Source organism: Hypanus sabinus, chromosome 23 (genome assembly GCF_030144855.1).
Source record: "Hypanus sabinus isolate sHypSab1 chromosome 23, sHypSab1.hap1, whole genome shotgun sequence".
NCBI lineage: Eukaryota > Metazoa > Chordata > Chondrichthyes > Myliobatiformes > Dasyatidae > Hypanus > Hypanus sabinus.
Window position 1 is genome coordinate 59,122,046 of NC_082728.1, and position 20,478 is coordinate 59,142,523.

The following is a 20,478-nucleotide window of genomic DNA, read 5'->3' on the forward strand; positions in this document are numbered from 1 at the left end:
TAAGAGGAGGTATCAGAGAGTTGTCGCTGTTCCTCGGCCAGGTAGAGGTCAGTACGCCAGATTACAACAGCTGCCCCCCTTATCAGCAGGTTTTATAGTGAGGTTGGGATTGGTGCAGAGGGAGCGGAGAGCAGAGCATTCGGAAGGAGTGAGGTTGGAATTGGAACACGGTGTGGTGAAATCAAGACGGTTGATGTCCCGTCGGCAATTAGCAGCCTTACTTGGAATGACTGTCTGGATGTAAGTGAGGGAGGAAGTGAATGGCAGCCATAGTGCTTTGGACCCTTGTAGGGAATTCTTATGCCCAAGGGTTGGTTGAATTGTGGAATAGGTTGGCACAGTAGGGCAATAGACAGACAGGCACACTTTATTGATCCTGAGGGAAATTGGGTAATGAAAGACAATGGGTTACATTTCTGGCAAGACAATAGTTGAAGATTTATTGTGGATGACTTGGGTTGATTCAAACAGGTTGTTAATGTTCCTGGAAAATTGGGGAATTGGTGTCCACTAATTATAACACAAAATAGATCACCTGACAACAGTAGTTGTGCAATTTATAAAAAGAAGTGATTAGAATGGAAGCATAAACCTGCAGAACGGGTGTGTGAGGCAGTCAGATCTGGAGACGGCAAGTGTAGAGTAGCTGAGGAGTAGAGCTTGTGGCTCTGCTTTTATTTTTGGAAGAACTATTAAAGACATTTACGTCAGCAAAAGTCTGAACAAAAGTGAATGGGTGGATCTGCAGTTTAGGTGCAATTAGTCATCTGTTTGAGTGGAGGGAGGAGCCCATATTATGGTATATTCTCCTGAACATTTATTTGTGATTAAGTTTAATGTACCTAGTCATTACATTCTTTGAGATAACACTGTGTTAAGTAATAATCTGGTAGTATTGTGACCACTGAAGTTAAAATAGGATCCCGATTTTGCCTGTACTTTATAATTTCAGTTTATTCTCAAGCCTAGGCTGTCCTGTAGCTTGTTTCCTTACAACAGCCAGGTTAATTTTATTGCTTCCAAATGTTCCTGTCTGAAACAAAGAATGCTTGCTTTTATCATATACTCTTCTGCTGTCATGTCAATCAATCATTGTTTTAAAAGTGTTTACAATAACCTGTATATAGGATATTTGCACAGAGTTTCCTAGAAGAGATACAGGGCTGGAGAAGAGTTCTGTCCTCTTCTATCAGACCCCCTTCTCCAGCCCTGTATCTCTCTCACTAATCAACTTCCCAGCTCTCTACTTCATCCTCCCCCTACAGGTTTCACCTGTCACCTGGTGCTTCTCTCTCCCCTCCCCCAGTTTTTAAATCTACTCCTCAGCTTTTTCCCTCCAGTCCTGCCAAAGGGTCTCGGCCTGAAATGTTGACTGTTTACTGATTTCCATAGATGCTGCCTGGTCTGCTGAGTTCCTCCAGCATTTTGCGTGTGTTGCTATATCAGTTCTGCCCTCACTTCGGTAAGAGCGTGTTATGCATAAGTACTTTGTACTTGCTCATTTCACTGGAGTGTTTAATGTCCGATGCATGCGCATGCATACAACAGTACAGCATACGCACAGGCCATTTGGCCTATTCTGTTGTGTTGAATTAATTAAATGCCTAATTCAACTAATTCCTCCTGCCTACGCAAGTCCCTATCCCTCATGTCTGATTGAAGAGGCTCTTACATATCTCTATTGTATTTGGCACTTCTGCTACTGCTGGCTGCATATAGGCACCCACCACTCCATCTTTTTAAAAATCAATTTGCCCCACAGGTGTCCTCTGAACCCCCCCCCCCACATCACCTTAAGTTTGATGATTAGAATGTCAATGCCCTCTCGTATTAGATATTTCAACCCTAGGAAAAATACACCGGTTGCCTGCTCTCTCTGTGCCTCCCATGATCTTACACATTTATATTGGGTCTCTCCTCAGCTTCTACCACTCCAGAGAAAACAAATCTCTCATCCAGAGAGCTTCCTGGTAAACCTCTTCTGAATGTCTCCAAGGCCTCCACATCCTTCCTAAAATGGGGCAATCACAATTGAATGTATTACTACAGCTGTATAGGATGATTGTGTTTCTTTTTGTGTTTTGAGTTAACGTAGCATAATGGAAGGTACCTTGAGATTTGATATCCTTGTTATTTGTGACATTATAATTCCCATTCTCCAATTTCATTAGATAATTAACTAAAAAAGACATTTTTTTCTGTTGGAGTGCAAAGACGTTTGAAACCAGAACTGCTGTAGAAGTATCCAGGTGAAGTGGCTCAAAAGGCAGCTTTCTATGCCAAAACATTGTGCCTGTCGGCTATAGTTTGTAACTTGTACCGCAGAACAATTTTGCATACTCAGTCACATTCCAGTTCCACTTCAGTTTTCATGCTCGATCCTAGGTGGATCTTCAATCTTCAATCTTCAACTTTCTTCAATCTATCAAATCCTCAAGGAGGGAGGATTCAGTCCGGGCCTGCACCTCTGTTCCATTCATGAGTACTTTATCAATGAAGATCTTAAGTTAATAGATACAGCAGTTTGCACTTTGCCTCTTTACAAGTTCATTACTGTTTGTCAAAAGAAGGGATATTAAGATGGGTAACCACAAGCATTTTAGAGGTGAGATGTAGAGGGTTTTAGGGAGTTATACACAGCAGATTGAGGGTCTGGCAGGCGATGATGGTGCACAGCAATTTTGGATGCACAAGAAGGCTAGAACTAGCTGATGAGACGTCTCAGAAGTCAGAACAGATTGCACAACTGAATTGGGGATGAGGAAGTGAGGTGGTGGTGATGATTAGAATATCAATGTGAATCAGATTAGAAATCAACTTAAGGCTCCAATGGATGACTGGTTATTGGTGTTAGTTAGGACAAGAACAGGTTAACTTTGAGTTCAAGTTTATGGAGGATGATGACTGATAGATGAAGTGCAGTTTCCGATTGACTTTACTCTCCATTGTAGCCATTTGCACCATTGCCATTAAGTGGTGACTCTGCATTGCAGCCCCAATGGGAATCATCAAATATTCACATTTGGGACTACTACAGTAATGTACAAATGTTTGTACATTATATAATAATTTATAGCTTTATTATGATGTATTGCTATGTAATGCTGCTGCAAAACAATACATATGCCAGTGATATTAAATCTGAGTTTGTTATGATGGTCAATCTGTTTTGTCTACAGCATGCATTCTGAACATCCAGGAAGACAAAGGCCCCATCACCAACCGTCATCCTCAGCTCACCTCCTTGTGTGATATTCTAGAAATTATCCTAAGGAAAGGACTCCGACGTAAGTAACCAGCATGTTTTTTTAAAAATCGAATATATCAATCTTCAAGTTCCCAAAACACAGTTGATGGTAGTTCAGATTGATCATGGAAAAGATATATCTGTACTTTTATAGTGTCTTTCAAGTGTTTGGAAAAGTCTTTCTTTCTTTTTCAATCTTTTTATTGAATTTCATATATAAAAGAACATAATATAATAATAAATAGGTTATAAATGCATAAGACTTGAAATTAAATTAGTAGTAGGATAACAATATCCTATTAAAATGTCAACATATAAACATAGTACATTGTCAATCAAGTCTATAATAATTATATGAAAAAAATAATCATCAAAGGAAAAAGAAAATATAAAAATACAGGCAAAAAATATAAAAAAAAATACTAAACTAAACTAACATGGGCAAAAATAACAGTTTATTTGTATATGATAGTGCCAAAAACTCCGGAACTCCATACCAGAACAAGGATAAGTAAAGAGAAGGTCTGGAAGAGGCCAAATTAATTCATATGAAAATGCCGAATGAACGGTCCCCAAGTTTCTTCAAATTTAATTGATGAGTCAAAAATAGTGCTTCTAATTTTTTCCAAGCTCAGAAAAGAAATAGTTTGAGAGAACCACTGGAACGTGGTAGGAGGATTTACTTCTTTCCAATTTTGTAATATAGACCTTCTGGCCATTAATGTTACAAAAGCAATCATTCGTCTAATTGAAGGGGAAAACTGATTATCATCTTCATTTGGTATACCAAAAATTGCAGTAATAAAATGAGGTTGTAAATCGATATACCAAACTGAGGAAATGGTAGCAAATATGTCCTTCCAATAGTTACGTAAAGCGGGACATGACCAAAACATGTGGGTCAATGAAGCCACATCTGAATGACATCTGTCACATTGAGGGTTAACATGAGAATAGAATCGAGCAAGCTTATCTTTAGACATATGAGCTCTATGTACAATTTTAAATTGTATTAAAGCATGTTTAGCATATATAGAAGAAGAATTAACCATTTGTAAAAATTTTTCCCATTTTTCTATTGATATATTATATTGAAGTTCTTTTTCCCATTCTTGTTTAATTCTACCTGATATTTCTGGTTGTATCTTCATAATCATATTATAAATAAAAGCCACTAATCCATTCTGATAGGGATTTAAGGTAAAAATCATATCTAAAAAGTCCATTGAAGTTGAATTGGGTAAGGATGGTAGAATTTTATGTAAAAAATTTCTAATTTGTAAATATCTAAAAAAGTTAGATTTAGGTAACTCAAATTTGTTGGAAAGTTGGTCGAAAGACATCAAACTACCTTCAAAGAAAAGATCACGAAAACATTTTATACCTTTCCTTTTCCATATGCTAAAGGCTTGATCTGTCAAAGAAGGTTTGAAAAAAAAATTAAGTAAGATAGGGCTATCAAGAACAAAGTTTTTCAGAGTAAAAAATTTACGAAATTGAAACCAAATTCGTAATGTATGTTTGACACCAGGATTGGATATCTGTTTATTAAATTTAACTAAATCGGCAGAAAGAGAAGAACCCAGAACGGAGAATAGAGAATATCCCTGTGCCTCATTGCATTCTAAATTTACCCACTGTGGGTACAATGGTGAATCCAAATCTGATTTCCAATACATTAAGTTACGAATATTATTCACCCAATAGTAAAATCTAAGGTTAGGTAAAGCTAAACCACCATCTTTTTTAGATTTTTGTAATTGCCTTTTACTTAACCTAGGATTTTTATTTTGCCACACAAAAAAAGATTTAGGAATAAAAATTGGTAAAGCTTGAAATAAATATAAAAATTTCGGTAGAATCATCATTTTAATAGCATTAATCCGACCAACTAATGATAAGGATAAGGGAGACCATCTTGTAGTAAGTTGTTGAATTTGATAAAGCATAGGTAGAAAATTCAATGTAAATAAATCTTTATATTTCTTAGTAATTTTTATACCTAAATAGATAAAGTTATCATCAACAACTTTAAATGGCGTCCTTTCATTCAATAAAGTTTGCGCGTTTAAAGGGAATAAATCACTCTTATCCAAGTTTAGTTTGTAACCAGAAAAACTACCAAATTGAGCCAACAAGGATAAAATAGCGGGAATAGACCTGTCAGGATCAGAAATATATAACAACAAGTCATCAGCATAGAGTGATAACTTGTATAATTTCTCATTACGGGTAATACCAAAAATATTAGAAGATTCACGAATAGCAATGGCTAAAGGTTCTAATGCAATATTAAACAATAAAGGACTTAAGGGACAGCCTTGTCTCGTACCACGAGATAATTGAAAAAAGGAAGATCTGTAATTATTTGTAAGAACAGAAGCAACAGGTTTATGATATATTAGTTTAATCCATGATATAAAATTAGGACTAAAATTAAAATATCTCAAAGTGTTAAATAAGTATACCCATTCAACTCTATCAAAGGCTTTTTCAACATCTAGTGAAATAACACATTCTGGAATTGTGGGTGATGAAGTGTAAATTATATTAATCAATTTTCTAATATCAAAAAAGGAATACCGATTCCTAATAAAACCAGTTTGATCTTCTGAAATAATCTGTGATAATACCTTTTCTAACCTAATAGCTAAAATTTTTGTAAGAATCTTAGAATCTACATTTAATAGTGATATAGGGCGATAAGATGCACATAGAGTGGGATCCTTATCTTTTTTAAGAATTAGAAAGATAGTAGCTTCATAAAAAGACTGAGGTAATCTCTTCTTAACAAATGCATCATTAAAAATTTCACATAGCCAAGGGGAAAGCAAAGAAGAAAAAGTTTTAAAAAATTCTATAATATAACCATCAGGACCAGGAGCTTCCCCTGAATTCATTGATGAGATAGCCTCTCCTATTTCGGCCAAAGAGATAGGGGCATCGAACAAGCTACGATCTTCATCTGTCAGTTTGGGAATATTCAAATTGTTAAAAAAGTTATCCATCATGGACAGATTGCCGTCAAATTCTGATTGATATAAAGATTTATAAAAATCTTGAAAAGTGTTATTGATTTCTTTATGATCAGTAGTCAGATTTCCGTCTTGTTTACGAATTTTAATAATTTGTCGCTTAGTCGAAATGGCTTTTAATTGGTTAGCTAATAATTTACCAGTTCGATCACTATGGATATAAAATTGGGCCCTAGTCCTAATTAATTGATTCTCAATTGAAGAAGATAATAATAAGCTATGCTCCATTTGAAGCTCAACTCTTTTCTTATAAAGTTCTTTGGTAGGAGTCACGGAATAAATCTTATCAATTTCTTTAATTTTATCCACTAATAAAGCAATATCTAAATATCTTTGTTTTCTTTTACCGACAGAATATGAGATAATTTGTCCACGGATAAAAGCCTTAAAAGAATCCCAAAGTATTCCTCTGTCAATCTCTTCTGTATAGTTTGTTGAGAAAAACAAGTCAATTTGCTGTTTTATGTAGGTGATGAATTCTGGATCTTGAAGCAAAGTAACGTTAAGTCTCCAAGATCTAGTATTATTCGAAAAGTCCAAAATCTTGATAGATAACTTCACAGGTGCATGATCCGAAATAGCAATAGAATCATATTTACAATCAATAACATCTGTTAATAAACGATGATCAATAAGGAAATAATCAATTCTAGAATAACTGTGATATACATGTGAAAAAAATGAAAATTCTTTATCTTTAGGGTTCAAAAACCGCCATATTTCAGTGATTCCCGAATCAACCATAAAAGAATTAATAAGTGAGGCTGATCTATTCGGAAGAGTACGGATAGGTTTAGATCTATCCATTGAAGGATTCAAACAACAATTGAAATCTCCACCCATTATCAACATATATTCATTTAGATTAGGAAGGGAAGTAAATAAACGTTTAAAAAATTCAGGGCAGTCAAAGTTTGGAGCATAAATATTAACTAAAACCACTTTTCGATTAAAAAGTGAACCAGTTATCAACAAAAATCTGCCCTGTGGATCAGAAATAATTTCATGATGTGTAAACGAAATTGAAGGGTCTATAAAGATAGACACACCCCTAATTTTGGCGGTAGAATTCGAGTGGAATTGTTGATCTTTCCAGAACCTAAAAAAGCGTTGATTATCCTCCCTCCTAATATGGGTCTCCTGCGCAAAAATAATATTAGCATTTAGTCTATGGAATACTTTAAATATTTTTTTACATTTAATCGGATGATTTAAACCTTTAGTATTCCAAGAGATAAAGTTAACAGACTTATCCATCATGCCAATATTAGTTGTGTATATCATAAAAGGTTAAAAAGACACATAACCCATAAATCAGGAAGAAGGAAAAATGATTCAGGAGCAACCGGAGAACATGACACCTCAACAGTATTAATAATTTAAAGTCGGCCCATAAACTAAAAGCAAAAAAATAAAAAGCAAATGCGTGAAAGAAGATCCCTACTCCCTCCCCCAACCCCACGGAAAAAAGCCGAGCGGCAGGCGCACAAACTAACACTAATATTAGCCCCATTTTCAAGATGGCGACTTCATGAAAAGAAAGAAAAGAGAAACTATATAACACCCAGATATAAATACAGGGTTGTAAACAATAAGAATATATATCAATCAAAATGAAAAAATAATATAAAAAAGCAAAAAATCATTAATAAAAAAAGGATAACCTTTGAAGTTTAAAATAGTGTAATATGCCTTTAAAAAAAAATTCCATATTCAAATATAAGGAAATGACGTTTCAAAAACAAAGACTTATGTGAAGAAGAAACGACATTTTGAAAAGACCATATTACGAAATATAAATGTAAATTCACCAATCTTATTTTAAAAAAAGGTTATCAAAATAGAATTAAAAAAGGGTTCAATAACCACTACAATATATGTATAAAAAAAGTTCAAAAATTCAAAACATTCGTCCCATTCTCAAATAGAGGCAAATAAACGCTTACGGAAAGCAAAGTCTTATGGGAAGAAGAAACGACATCTTAAAAAATAAATCATTATTACAAAGTCTTAACGTGTATATCTAATCCAGAGGAAAAAAAAATTAATTAAGAAAAAAGACATTATAGTAAAGTTAAAAAAGCATCTGTAAATCATGATAATAATAATAAAAAAAACCAGGTCTACAGACCAAAATAAAAAGCTATACCGCAATAAATAAAAAAAAATAAATAAAAATAAATAAATATAAATAAAAAGCCTAAAACGGAATGGCGTCTTCTCTCCAAAAGTTCTTCCACATAACACATAGTTCAAGTTGTACAAGAAGAGCGATATTCTTCAACGAATTTCTTCGTTTCTTCCGGAGTATTAAAGAAACGCTGACTGTTGTCGCTCAACGTAATTCTGAGATTCGCTGGATATCTTAAAGCTTGTTTAAGTCCGATCGAATGAACCTCCGCCATCACTGGTTTAAAAGTAATTCTCGCCCTCATTACCTCGAATGAATAGTCTTCCACAATACGAAACTTGTTGTCTTTGTGAGAAATCATACCTTTCTGACGAGCTAATCGAATTAAAAGCTCTTTCTCCCGAGGATAATGGAGACGGACAATCACAGCTCGTGGCTTATCTCTCGCAGCCGAAAATCTCGAAACTCTGTGGGCACGATCAATAGTAGGTTTAGCCCGCAAAGCGTCCTCCCCAAAAATTTCCCACAATAAATTAGAGAAATATTCAGTTAAGTCACCAGACTCGAGATTTTCGGGAAATCCAATAATACGCAAATTCTGTCTGCGAGACCGGTTTTCAAGATCGGTGATTTTAAACTTATACTGCTCCACTATTTTAGCGGTCGATCGTACCTTCTCCTCCAAAGTTTCGATTGTACATATTTTTTCACAAATTATCTTGTCAAGAGCTGCAAACTTTTCTTCATGGCGTTCAATATCTGCTGCCTGCGATTGAAGCTTGATATCAAATGATTTAATGACTTCTTCAAGCTCCGATATTTTCACAGTAAGTTTGTTTTCCAGACTTGCAAGTTTAGTATCCAGAAGACTGGAGATTGCATCGAGAGATATAGGGTCTTTAGACGATTTCTTAGATACAGACATTTTAAGTTTGAAAAAATTAAATCCAGTGTTATTTTTAAAAAGAAAAATAAATCATAAATATCAACCCATATGATTAAGTACGAAAAGATTTGATTAAAGGGTGATTATAGCTTAAAAAATGAAGAGCGCCTAAAAGGCAGATGTCTACGTTGCCATCTTGAAACTCCACCCCTGGAAAAGTCTTAAAGCTCTTGACATCAGTAGAGTACTTTTGAAGCATGATATTGTAGTTTCCTTGTTAGCCATTTTAACATTCATTTTTAGGATCTGGGCATAGCTGTCATACCCTTATGTGATATAATTGTATTGTGATGACATTAGTAATTTCCAAATATGTGTGGGGTGTTAGGTAGTTAGCCAATTTATATTGCCCCAATGGGCAGGTGAGTAAAACCTAAGAGACATTGATGAGAATGTGGTGAGGTTAAAAATAGGATTGGTGTAAATTGTGGTTGATAATTGGTACAGCCTGCTTCTGGGCAGTATATCTCTACAATTGTCTTATGATTGCCTGATCCTAATCAGAGATTCAATGGATCTTCCCCACAATCTTCCAAAGCTCTAGATCTAAAGATTTGGAACACACTTGGATGAAGAAATTCCTTCTCAACTCCATTTGAAACAACCATTTCTTTAGATCTAGTTCTGGATTCACATCTCCCACTGATTATCCTGCCAAGCCCCTTCAGAATCCTGGGTTACCTCAAAATGAAATTTCTTCTCAGGCTGTATAAACCCCAGTGAGCATGGGGGTGTTGCAATGTCCCATCTAGAAGAGATTCAGTCTTGCAGCCCCAATCCTGTCCTCCAGATGTGTCTGTGTGAAATTTGCACACTTTATTAGTGACAGTGTGCGGTTTTCTGGTGCCTCTGTTTGCTCTTGTATCCATGATATGTGGGCCGATGGGTTAAGTATTTGCAGTAAATTAGTTAGTAAATCTGGAGTGAGTTGATGGTGATATAGTACAGGCTCTTCGGTCCATGATGTTGTGCTGAACTTTCTAAGATCAATCAAACACATCCTCTGCCCCTACCACCACACTTGGTTGGGTGCTCCATGCATCCACATCCAACACTTTGTGTTTAAAAAGAACATTGTCTCTGACATCCTGCCTATACTTCCCTTCAAACACTTTAAAATTAATTCCCTTCATATTAGGCATTTCCACTCTGGGGGTGGGGAGGGGGTAATCTCTGGCTATCCACTTGATCTATGCCTTGTCATCCTGTACATCACTATCAAGTCAACTCTCATCCTCCTCCGCTCCAAAGAGAAAAGCCCACTCTACCTGTCCTCATCAGACATGCTCTCTAATCCCGACAGCATCCTGGTAAATCTCCTCTGCACCCTCTCTAATCCCGACAGCATCCTGGTAAATCTCCTCTGCACCCTCTCTAATCCTGACAGCATCCTGGTGAATCTCCTCTGCACCCTCTCTAATCCAGACAGCATCCTGGTGAATTTCCTCTGCACCCTCTCTAATCCTGACAGCATCCTGGTGAATCTCCTCTGCACCCTCTCTTATCCAGACAGCATCCTGGTAAATCTCCTCTGCACCCTCTCTAATCCTGACAGCATCCTGGTAAATCTCCTCTGCACCCTCTCTAATCCCGACAGCATCCTGGTAAATCTCCTCTGCACCCTCTCTAATCCCGACAGCATCCTGGTAAATCTCCTCTGCACCCTCTCTAATCCATACAGCTTCCTGGTAAATCTCCTCTGCACCCTCTCTAATCCTGACAGCATCCTGGTAAATCTCCTCTGCACCCTCTCTAATCCTGACAGCTTCCTGGTAAATCTCCTCTGCACCCTCTCTAATTCCGACAGCATCCTGGTGAATCTCCTCTGCACCCTCTCTAATCCCGACAGGATCCTGGTAAATCTCCTCTGCACCCTCTCTAATCCTGACAGCATCCTGGTAAATCCCCTCTGCACCCTCTAATCCCGACAGCATCCTGGTAAATCTCCTCTGCACCCTCTCTAATCCCGACAGCATCCTAGTGAATCTCCTCTGCACCCTCTCTAATCCAGACAGCATCCTGGTGAATCTCCTCTGCACCCTCTCTAATCCAGACAGCATCCTGGTGAGTCTCCTCTGCACCCTCTCTAATCCAGGCAGCATCCTGGTAAATCTCCTCTGCACCCTCTCTAATCCCGACAGCATCCTGGTAAATCTCCTCTGCACCCTCTCTAATCCCGACAGCATCCTGGTAAATCTCCTCTGCACCCTCTCTAATCCAGGCAGCATCCTGATAAATCTCCTCTGCACCCTCTCTAATCCCGACAGCATCCTGGTGAATCTCCTCTGCACCCTCTCTAATCCCGACAGCATCCTGGTAAATCTCCTCTGCACCCTCTCTAATCCTGACAGCATCCTGGTAAATCTCCTCTGCACTCTAATCCCGACAGCTTCCTGGTAAATCTCCTCTGCACCCTCTCTAATCCTGACAGCATCCTGGTAAATCTCCTCTGCACCCTCTCTAATCCTGACAGCATCCTGGTAAATCTCCTCTGCACCCTCTCTAATCCAGACAGCATCCTGGTAAATCTCCTCTGCACCCTCTCTAATCCAGGCAGCATCCTGGTAAATCTCCTCTGCACCCTCTCTAATCCTGACAGCATCCTGGTAAATCTCCTCTGCACCCTCTCTAATCCAGACAGCATCCTGGTAAATCTCCTCTGCACCCTCTCTAATCCTGACAGCATCCTGGTAAATCTCCTCTGCACCCTCTCTAATCCTGACAGCATCCTGGTAAATCTCCTCTGTACCCTCTCTAATCCTGACAGCATCCTGGTAAATCTCCATTGCACCCTCTCTAATCCAAACAGCATCCTGGTAAATCTCCTCTGCACCCTCTCTAATCCAGACAGCATCCTGGTAAATCTCCTCTGCACCCTCTCTAATCCAGGCAGCATCCTGGTAAATCTCCTCTGCACCCTCTCTAATCCAGACAGCATCCTGGTAAATCTCCTCTGCACCCTCTCTAAAGCTTCCACACAACTTCCAATAATGAGGTGACCAGAATGGAATACAATATCCCAAGCGCAGTCCAGCTAGGTTTTTAGAGAGCCGCAGCATTGCCTCATGGCTCTGGAACTCAGACCCCAGACAAATGAAGACCAATACACCATCAGCCTTCTTAACAACACAGTCAACCTGTGCCACAGCTTTGAGGGGTCCAGGGGTATCGACCCCAAGATCCCTCTATTCGTCCACACTGTTAAGAATCCTGCCATTAACCCAGTATTCTGCCTTCAGATTTGGCCTTCCAAAGTGAATAATTTCACACATTTCCAATTTGAACTCCATCTGCTACTTCTAAGCCCAGTTCAGCATCCTATCAATGTTCCGTTAAAACCTATGACATCTCTCCATACTATCCACAAGTCCACCAACCTTTGTGTCATCTGCAAACTTACTGACCACCGTTCCACTCCTTCAGCCAAGTCAATTATAAAAATCACAAAGAGCAGGGATTCCAGAATAGTTCCATGTGGAACACTACTGGTCACTGACCTCCACGCAGAATATGCTCCATCTACACCTACCCTCTGCCTTCTACAGACAAATTATCCACACAGCCAGGTTTGCTTGGATCCCAGGGGTTCCCAACCCTTTTTATATCATAGACCAATACCATTAAACAAGGAGACTGAAAGGTTTCCCATATTAGGCTCATTGAGAAAGGAAGGGGGCATGGGATAGCATGTATAGCCTATTAAACAAATGCTTTACTAAAATCCATATAGACCACATCTACTGCTCTAAATTTATCAACGTGCTTTGTCACATCCTCAAAGAATTTAATCTGGCTCGTGAGGCCTATCTCTCATAAAGCCGTGCTGACTATTCCTAATCAGACTATGTTTCAGTAAGTGCTCCTAAATCCTGTCTCTAAAAATCTTTTCCAATAATTTCCCACCACTGAAATGTAATTTGATGTTCTGTAATTCACAGGGTTACCCCCTACTCCCTTTCTTTGCCATCATCCAATCATTTGGTATTACTCTTCTTGTCAGTGAGGAATCAAAAGATCATCAGCAATATCTTCACTCACTTCCCATTGTAATCTGGAGTATATCCCATCTGGCTCCGAAGACTTACCTATCCTAATGTTGATCAAAAGTTCCAGCACATCCTCTTTCTTAATCTTGACATGTTCTAACATATCAGCCTGTTTTACACTGTCCTCTCATTGGTGAATACTGAAGCAAAGTAGTCTTTAAGGATTTTCCCCTTCCTTCTCCAACTCTAAATATATGTTCCCTCTTTTATCCCTGATCAGTCCTACCCTCACTCTAGCCATCCCCTGTTTTTCACCTATATGTAGAACACCTTGAGGGTTTTCCTTAATCCTGTTCATCAAGGCCTTCTCTAGCTCTCCCAAGTCCATTATTCAACTCCTTGTCTACTGTGTAACTCTGTACTGCTCTGACTGATCTCGCTTACTAAACATTAAGTAATCTCCTGTCTTCCTCTTGACTATGTGTTTCACATCCCTTGTCAACCATGGTTATTCACCCTACCATCCTTTCCCTCCCTCAATGGGACAAACTTGTCCAAAATTCCAGCAAGTGCTCCCTAAACAACCTAAACGTTTTTGTTGTGCATTTCCCTGAGTATATCAGCTCCCAAGTTCCTGGCTAGTAGCATCATAGTTTCCCCTCCCCCAGTTAAACACTTTTCCATACTGTCTTCTCCTATCCCTCTTCAAGGCTATAGTAATGATCAGGGAGTTGTCACTGTCTCTGAAATGCTCTCCCACAGGGAGATAATGACCTGGTTCATTATCCAGCACCAGATCCAATATGGCCTCTCCTCTAGTCAGCCAGTCGGAAACCCTGGACATGCCTAACACATTCTGCCCTATGTTAACCTTTCATGCTGAAGTGCCAATCAATATTAGGGAAGTTGTAATCCCACACGACAACAACACCGTTATTTCTACGCTTTTCCAAAATCTGCCTCCCCATCTGTTTCTCAGTGTTCCTGTTGCCCACAAGGATATAGTCCCCCTCATGTTCAGCTGAAACCTATCCTTTTTCATAAAGGTCATACCTTCCCCAGAGAAGATTCAGATGATCTACAAATCCAAAATTCTGCCCCGGCACTGATTCCTCAGACACAGATTCAGATGCCAAGTCATCCTATTCTTATCCTCACTAATACATTCCGCAGGTAGCAATCAAGAGATTAGTACCCTTGATAGTACCCTTTTTAGCTTTTGACCTAACTACCTACCTAACTATGGTTAGCAGGTTAATTAGTCATTGTAAGTTGTCCCATGATTAGGTTAAATCAGGGTTGCTGGGCTGTGCAGTTTGAAGGGTCTATTCTGTGTGGCATCTCTTAAGAAATAAATAACTCCCTATATTCTCTCTTTGGGATTTCATCCCTTTTCTTAGCTAATGCTGTTAGTAACGATGTGTACCATGACTTCTGGCAGCTTGCCAGAATGCTGTGGCCCCAGTCTGAGTTGTCCTGACCCTGACACCATCCACTGTCTCAGAATCAGGTTTATTATCACCGGCATGTGTTGTGAAATTTGTTAACTTAGCAGCAGCAGTTCAATCAATACATAATCTAGCAGAGAAAAAATAATAGTAAGTAAATCAATTACAGTCTACGTATATTAAATAAATTAAAAATCGTAAAAAACAGAAATACTGGTTTTTTTTTAAAGTGAGGTAGTGTCCAAAGCTTCAATGTCCATTTAGGAATCAAATGGCAGAGGGGAAGAAGCTGTTCCTGAATCGCTGAGTGTGTGTCTCTGTACCTCCTACCTGATGGTAACAGAGAGAAAAGGGCATGCCCTGGGTGCTGGAGGTCCTTGATAATGTACGCTGCCTTTCTGAGACACCGCTCCCTGAAGATGTCCTGGGTACTTTGTAGGACAGTACCCAAGGAGTACATGTCCGCAGAATCTCTCATCTGTTCCTCTAACTATGGAATCCCCTGTCACTACTGCATGCCTGTTCTCCCCCTTCCCCCGGACCACAATGCCAGAGCTCTGGTAGCTGCGGCTTTCCCCGGGTAGGTTATAGTATCCAAAGATGTTATTGAAGGGAATGGCCACAGCGGTACTCTGCTCAGTTTGCCTGCTCTCTTTCCCTCACTTGACTGTCGCCCATCTCTTGCAACTTGGAAATGACTACTCCCTGTAGTCCTTGTCTGTTACTTTCTCATTCTCCCATGTGAACATCCAAGTGCATTTTCAGTTCCCTGATACATTTTTTAAGGAGCTGCAGCTGGATGCAATTCAGTGGCCACTTCATTAGGTACACCTTTATTAATGCAAATATTTAATCAGCTAATCATGTGGCAGCAACTCAATGCATAAGAGCATGCAGACGTGGTCAAAAGTTTCAATTGAATTTCAGACCAAACATCGGAATGGGGAAGAAATACGATCCAAGTGACCTGGATTGATCGGTAGGGCCAGAATGTCTCAGAAACTGCTGATCTTCTGGGAATTTCCCTGCACAGCAGTCTCCAGAGTTCACAGAGAATGATGTGGAAAAACAAGAAAACACCAGTGAACAGTAGTTCTGTGAGTGAAAATGCTGTATTAATGAGAGAGGTCAGAGTCAAGCTGACAGGAAGGTGACAGTATTTCAAATAACGGCACATTACAGCAGTAGTGTGCTGAAGAGTGTCTCTGAATGCACAACTTGTCGAACTTTGAAGTGGATGGGCAACAGAAGCAAAAGACCATGAACATACATTCAGTGTCCACTTTATTAGATGCAGGAAGTTATCAGAGAGACTAGAGGGCTCCCAGAACTCCCACATCTGACATGAAGAACACACCACTGACCCTGGACCTATTCTCAGTGCACTAGATAGGCACTAATAGACAAAGAAAATGAAACCAGAAACTTGCCTAAACCTGTGGAACAGGAAATCACAGAGTAGGGGAAGTTTCCCTGTGGACTTTACGCACCAGTTTTAAAAAGCACGTGAAGCCTTTTGTTACTTGGCTGCAGAGCAGTTTCTTGGGTTATTACTAACTTGGCAAGGGCCAATTTAAAAAGAAGTAAACAGACCAGCCATTCTGGGAGTGGCCATTGTTGGAGAGGGCAGGGCTAGAATGAGAGTTGATGGCTCAACACGCTTTGGCACAAACAGGTGAGGGTTGAGAGTGCTGAGTTGTTAGGATGTAGAACTTCAGCTTCAGAAGTTAGAGCCAAAGGTATAACACGCTCGTCAAGGAAAGGCTGAGTAAGTGACCAAGGTGAGTGTGAAACTCAAAGGTTACAGAGAGAAGGAACAGATGCCTTTTTTAATGTTGTCTATAAATCCTTAATTCAGTGTAGGCAGGATGGTGGTTCAGGCAGTGGAATACTCCTCCTGTAAGGTGTGGGATTGCATGGTAGCTAACAGTCTTTCTGATGACTATATCTGTGGGAAGTACACCCAACTCCAGCTCCTGACTGGCAAGGTCAAGGAACTGGAGCTGGATGTACTCAGGCCCATTTGCAAGACTGAAAGTCTCATAGATAAAATCTTTACTGAGGTGGTCACTCCCAGAGTGCAGGCTTCAGATAGTAGTTGGGAGACCACCTGCAGGAGTAAGCACTGTCTGCAGGGTTTCCCTGTGGCCATTCCCCTCAGCAACAAGTACAGTATACCTCAGCGACACTCACAAAATGCTGGAGGAGCTCAGCAGGCCAGGCAGAATCTGTGGAAAAGAGTAAACTGTCAACATTCCAGGCTAGACCCTCCATCTGTCCTGATGAAGGGCCTCGGTTCGAAACATTGATTGTTCACTCTTTTCCATGGATACTGCCTGGCCTGCTTCTTGTATGTATTGCTTTGATTTCCAGCACCTGCAGATTTACTCTTGTTAGTGATTTATACTCCTTTGAATACTGCTAGGTGGGGAGAATGGCCTATCAGCAGCAGCCACTACGGTCAGACTGGATCTGGAAGCTTAAAGTGATAGGGTTAGGGTCGATAGTAAGGGGGGGCGACAGGAAATTCTGTGGCTGCCCGGTTGCTTGCCAGATGATGTGCTGCCTCCCTGGTGCTAGGGTCCACAATTTCTTAGAGTGTTGTGGGGGGGTGGGGGTGGGATAAGCACCCAGAGATTGTGGTTTACATTGGCACCAGTGGTGCAGATAGAAAGGGGAAGAGGCCCTACACAGTGAGAATAGGGAATGAGGAAACAGACTGCAGGTTAGGACCTCCGGTGCAGTCATCTCTGGATTACTGCCAATGACATGTGAGTCAGGGCTGGAATAGGATGACAGTACAGATGAGTGAGTGGCTGAGGAACTGGTGCAGGGGGCAGGGTTTCAGATGTTTGGATCATTGGAAGCTCTTCTGGGGCAGAGGTGACCTCTACAAGAGGGACAGGTTGCACCTAAACTGGAGGGGATCCTATATTTTGGCCAGGAGGTTTGCTAGTGATACTTGGGAGGTTTTAAACTTGTTCGGCAGGGGGATTGGAACCAGGGCACCAGGTCATAAAGTGGAGGGATGGAAAGGAAGGTAGATGTTAGGGCCTGTGAAAACAGGAGCAATGTAATAGATACAAAGTATGGATACTTTGAAGTGTGTGTATTTTAATGCTAGGAGTATTATGGGCAAAAGTGATGAACTTGGAGAATGGAGCAGTACATGGAACTATGATGTTGTGGCCATGACAGAGGGAGAGGAATGTGTGCTTAATGTCCCAGGGTTTTGATGTTTTAGAGAAGTTAGAGAGGGAGGAAAATTCCACTACTAATCAGGGACAGTGTCACAGCTGCACTCATAGTGAACATAATGGAGTGTTCATCCACTGATTATATGGTTAGAGGTTGTGGGTTAAGAGTGAAAGGTTTTAAGGGGAACATGAGGGAAACTTCTTCACTCAGAGGGTCGTGATAGTGTGGAATGAGCTGCCAGCACAAGTGGTGCATGTGAGCTTGATTTCAGCATTTAAGAAGTACATGGATAGTAGGGGTATGGAAGGTTGATAGGAGCAGGTAGGTTAAATGGTTTGGCACAGACTAGACGGTACAAAGAGCCTGGTTTTGTGCTGTACTTCTCACTGACGCTATGACATTGATTTCAAAAGTTGAGTATCTAATATTTAAATAATATTTGACTAATCTTGTATATACAGTGCCTATAAAATGTATTCACCACCCCCTTGGAAGTTTTCATGTTTTATTGTTTTACAACATTGCATCACAGTGGATTTAATTTGGCTTTTCTGACACTGATCAACAGAAAAAGACTTTCATGTCAAAGTGAAAACAAATCTCTACAAAGTGATCTAAATTAATTACAAATATAAAACATAAAATAATTGATTGTCCCTTTAATCTGACACACCAAAACATCACTGGTGTAGCCAATTGGTTTTACAAGTCACATAATTAGTTAAATAGAGATCACCGTGTGCAGTCAAGGTGTTTCAATTGATTGTTGTAAAACTACACCTGTGTCTGGAAGGCCCAATTGCTGGTGAGTCAGTATCCTGGCAAAAACTACACCATGAAGACAAAAGGTCTCTCCAAGTAACTTTGCAAAAAGGTTATTAAAATTTCCAAGTCATTGAATATCCCTTGGAGTACAGTTAGTCAATCATTAAGAAATTGAAAGAATTTGGCACAGCTGTAAATATGCCTGGAGTAGGCCATCCTCAAAAACTGAGTGACTGAGCAAGAAGGGGACTAGTGAGGGAGGCCACCAACTCTGGAGGAGTTACAACCTTCAGTGGCTGAGATAGGAGAGACTGCGCATACAACAACTGTTACTTGGGTACTTTACCAGTCGTAGCTTTATGGGAGAGTGGCAAAGAGGAAATAACTGTTGAAAAAAAACTCACATGAAGTCTCAGCTAGAGTTTGCCAGAAGGCACGTGGGAAACTCTGAAGTCAGCTGGAAGAAGGTGCTATGGTCTGATGAAACCAAAATTGAGATTTTTAGCCATCAGACTAAACACTATAGTGTAAGCCAAACACCCTGCATCATCAAAAACATACCATCCTTACCTTTGTAGTGGCAGCATCACACTGTGGGGATGCTTCACCGCTGCAGGCCCTGGAAGACCTGTGAAGGTGGAGGGTAAAATGAATGTAGCAAAATACAGGGAAATCTGATGGAGTCTGCAAGAGAATTATGACTGGGAGAAGACTTGCTTTCCAGCAGGACAGTGACCCCAAGCATAAACCCAAAGCTACACACGAATGGCTTAAAAACAGCAAAGTTAATGTCCTGGAGTGGGCAAGTCAGAGTCCAGACCTCGATCCAATTGAGAATTTGTGGCTGGACTTGAGAAGGGCTGTTCACTCATGATCAGCATACAACCTGACTGAACTTGAGCACGACCTGCCAAGCCATGCTGACAATTCCTAATCATATTATACCTCTCCAAACGTTCATAAATCCTGCCTCTCAGGATCTTTTCCATTAAATTACCAACTACTGAGGTAAGACTCACTGGTCTGTAATATCCTGGGCTATCTCTACCCCCTTTCTTGAATATTGGAACAACATCTGCAACCCTCCATTCCTATGGAACCTCTCACATCCCCACTAATGATGCAAAGATCATCACCAGTAGCTCAGCAATCTCCTCCCTCACCTCCCACAGTAGCCTGGGGTACATTTCATCCAGTCCCAGAGACTTATCTAACTTGATGCTTTCTAAAGGCTCCAGCACATCCTCTTTCTTAATATCTACATGCTCAAACTTTTCAGTCTGCTGCAAGTCATCACTACAATCACCAAGATCCTTTTCCATAGTGAATACTGAAGCAAAGTACCTCTGCTATTTCCTCGGGTTCCATACACACTTTCCCACTGTCACATTTGATAGGTCGTATTCTTTCACGTCTTAACCTCTTACTCTTCACATACTTGTAGAAAGCCTTGGGGTTTTCCTTAAACATGCTCGCCAAGGCCTTCTCACGGCTCCTTCTGTCTCTCCTAATTTCATTCATAAGCTCCTTCCTGTTAGCCTTATAATCTTCCAGGTCTCTAACATTACCTAACTCTCTGAATCTTTTGTAAGTTTTCCTTTTCTTCTTGACCTTTGTCATCTCCTGCTGCCGGCAGTTCTGTGGGTCTTCCTTCACTCTTTGCTGTGCTTGATGATCCTGACCACCACAACCATCCATGTAAAGCTGCCCGACACCACAACA

General features: G+C 40.1%; 1 protein-coding gene across 2 annotated transcripts in view; it reads left to right on the forward strand.

The window, feature by feature from the left end:
• si:ch211-250n8.1 (uncharacterized) overlaps positions 1 to 20,478 on the forward strand; it is a 160,642-nt gene that overhangs the window by 27,270 nt on the left and 112,894 nt on the right. For both annotated transcript variants that reach the window (XR_009507706.1, XM_059948942.1), the window contains exon 2: positions 3,180 to 3,287. Coding sequence is in view for 1 of the 2 variants with exons in the window: in XM_059948942.1 (XP_059804925.1) it covers positions 3,180 to 3,287 (108 nt within the window). In the remaining variant the exon portion in view is untranslated. The remainder of the gene's footprint in view (positions 1 to 3,179; positions 3,288 to 20,478) is intronic.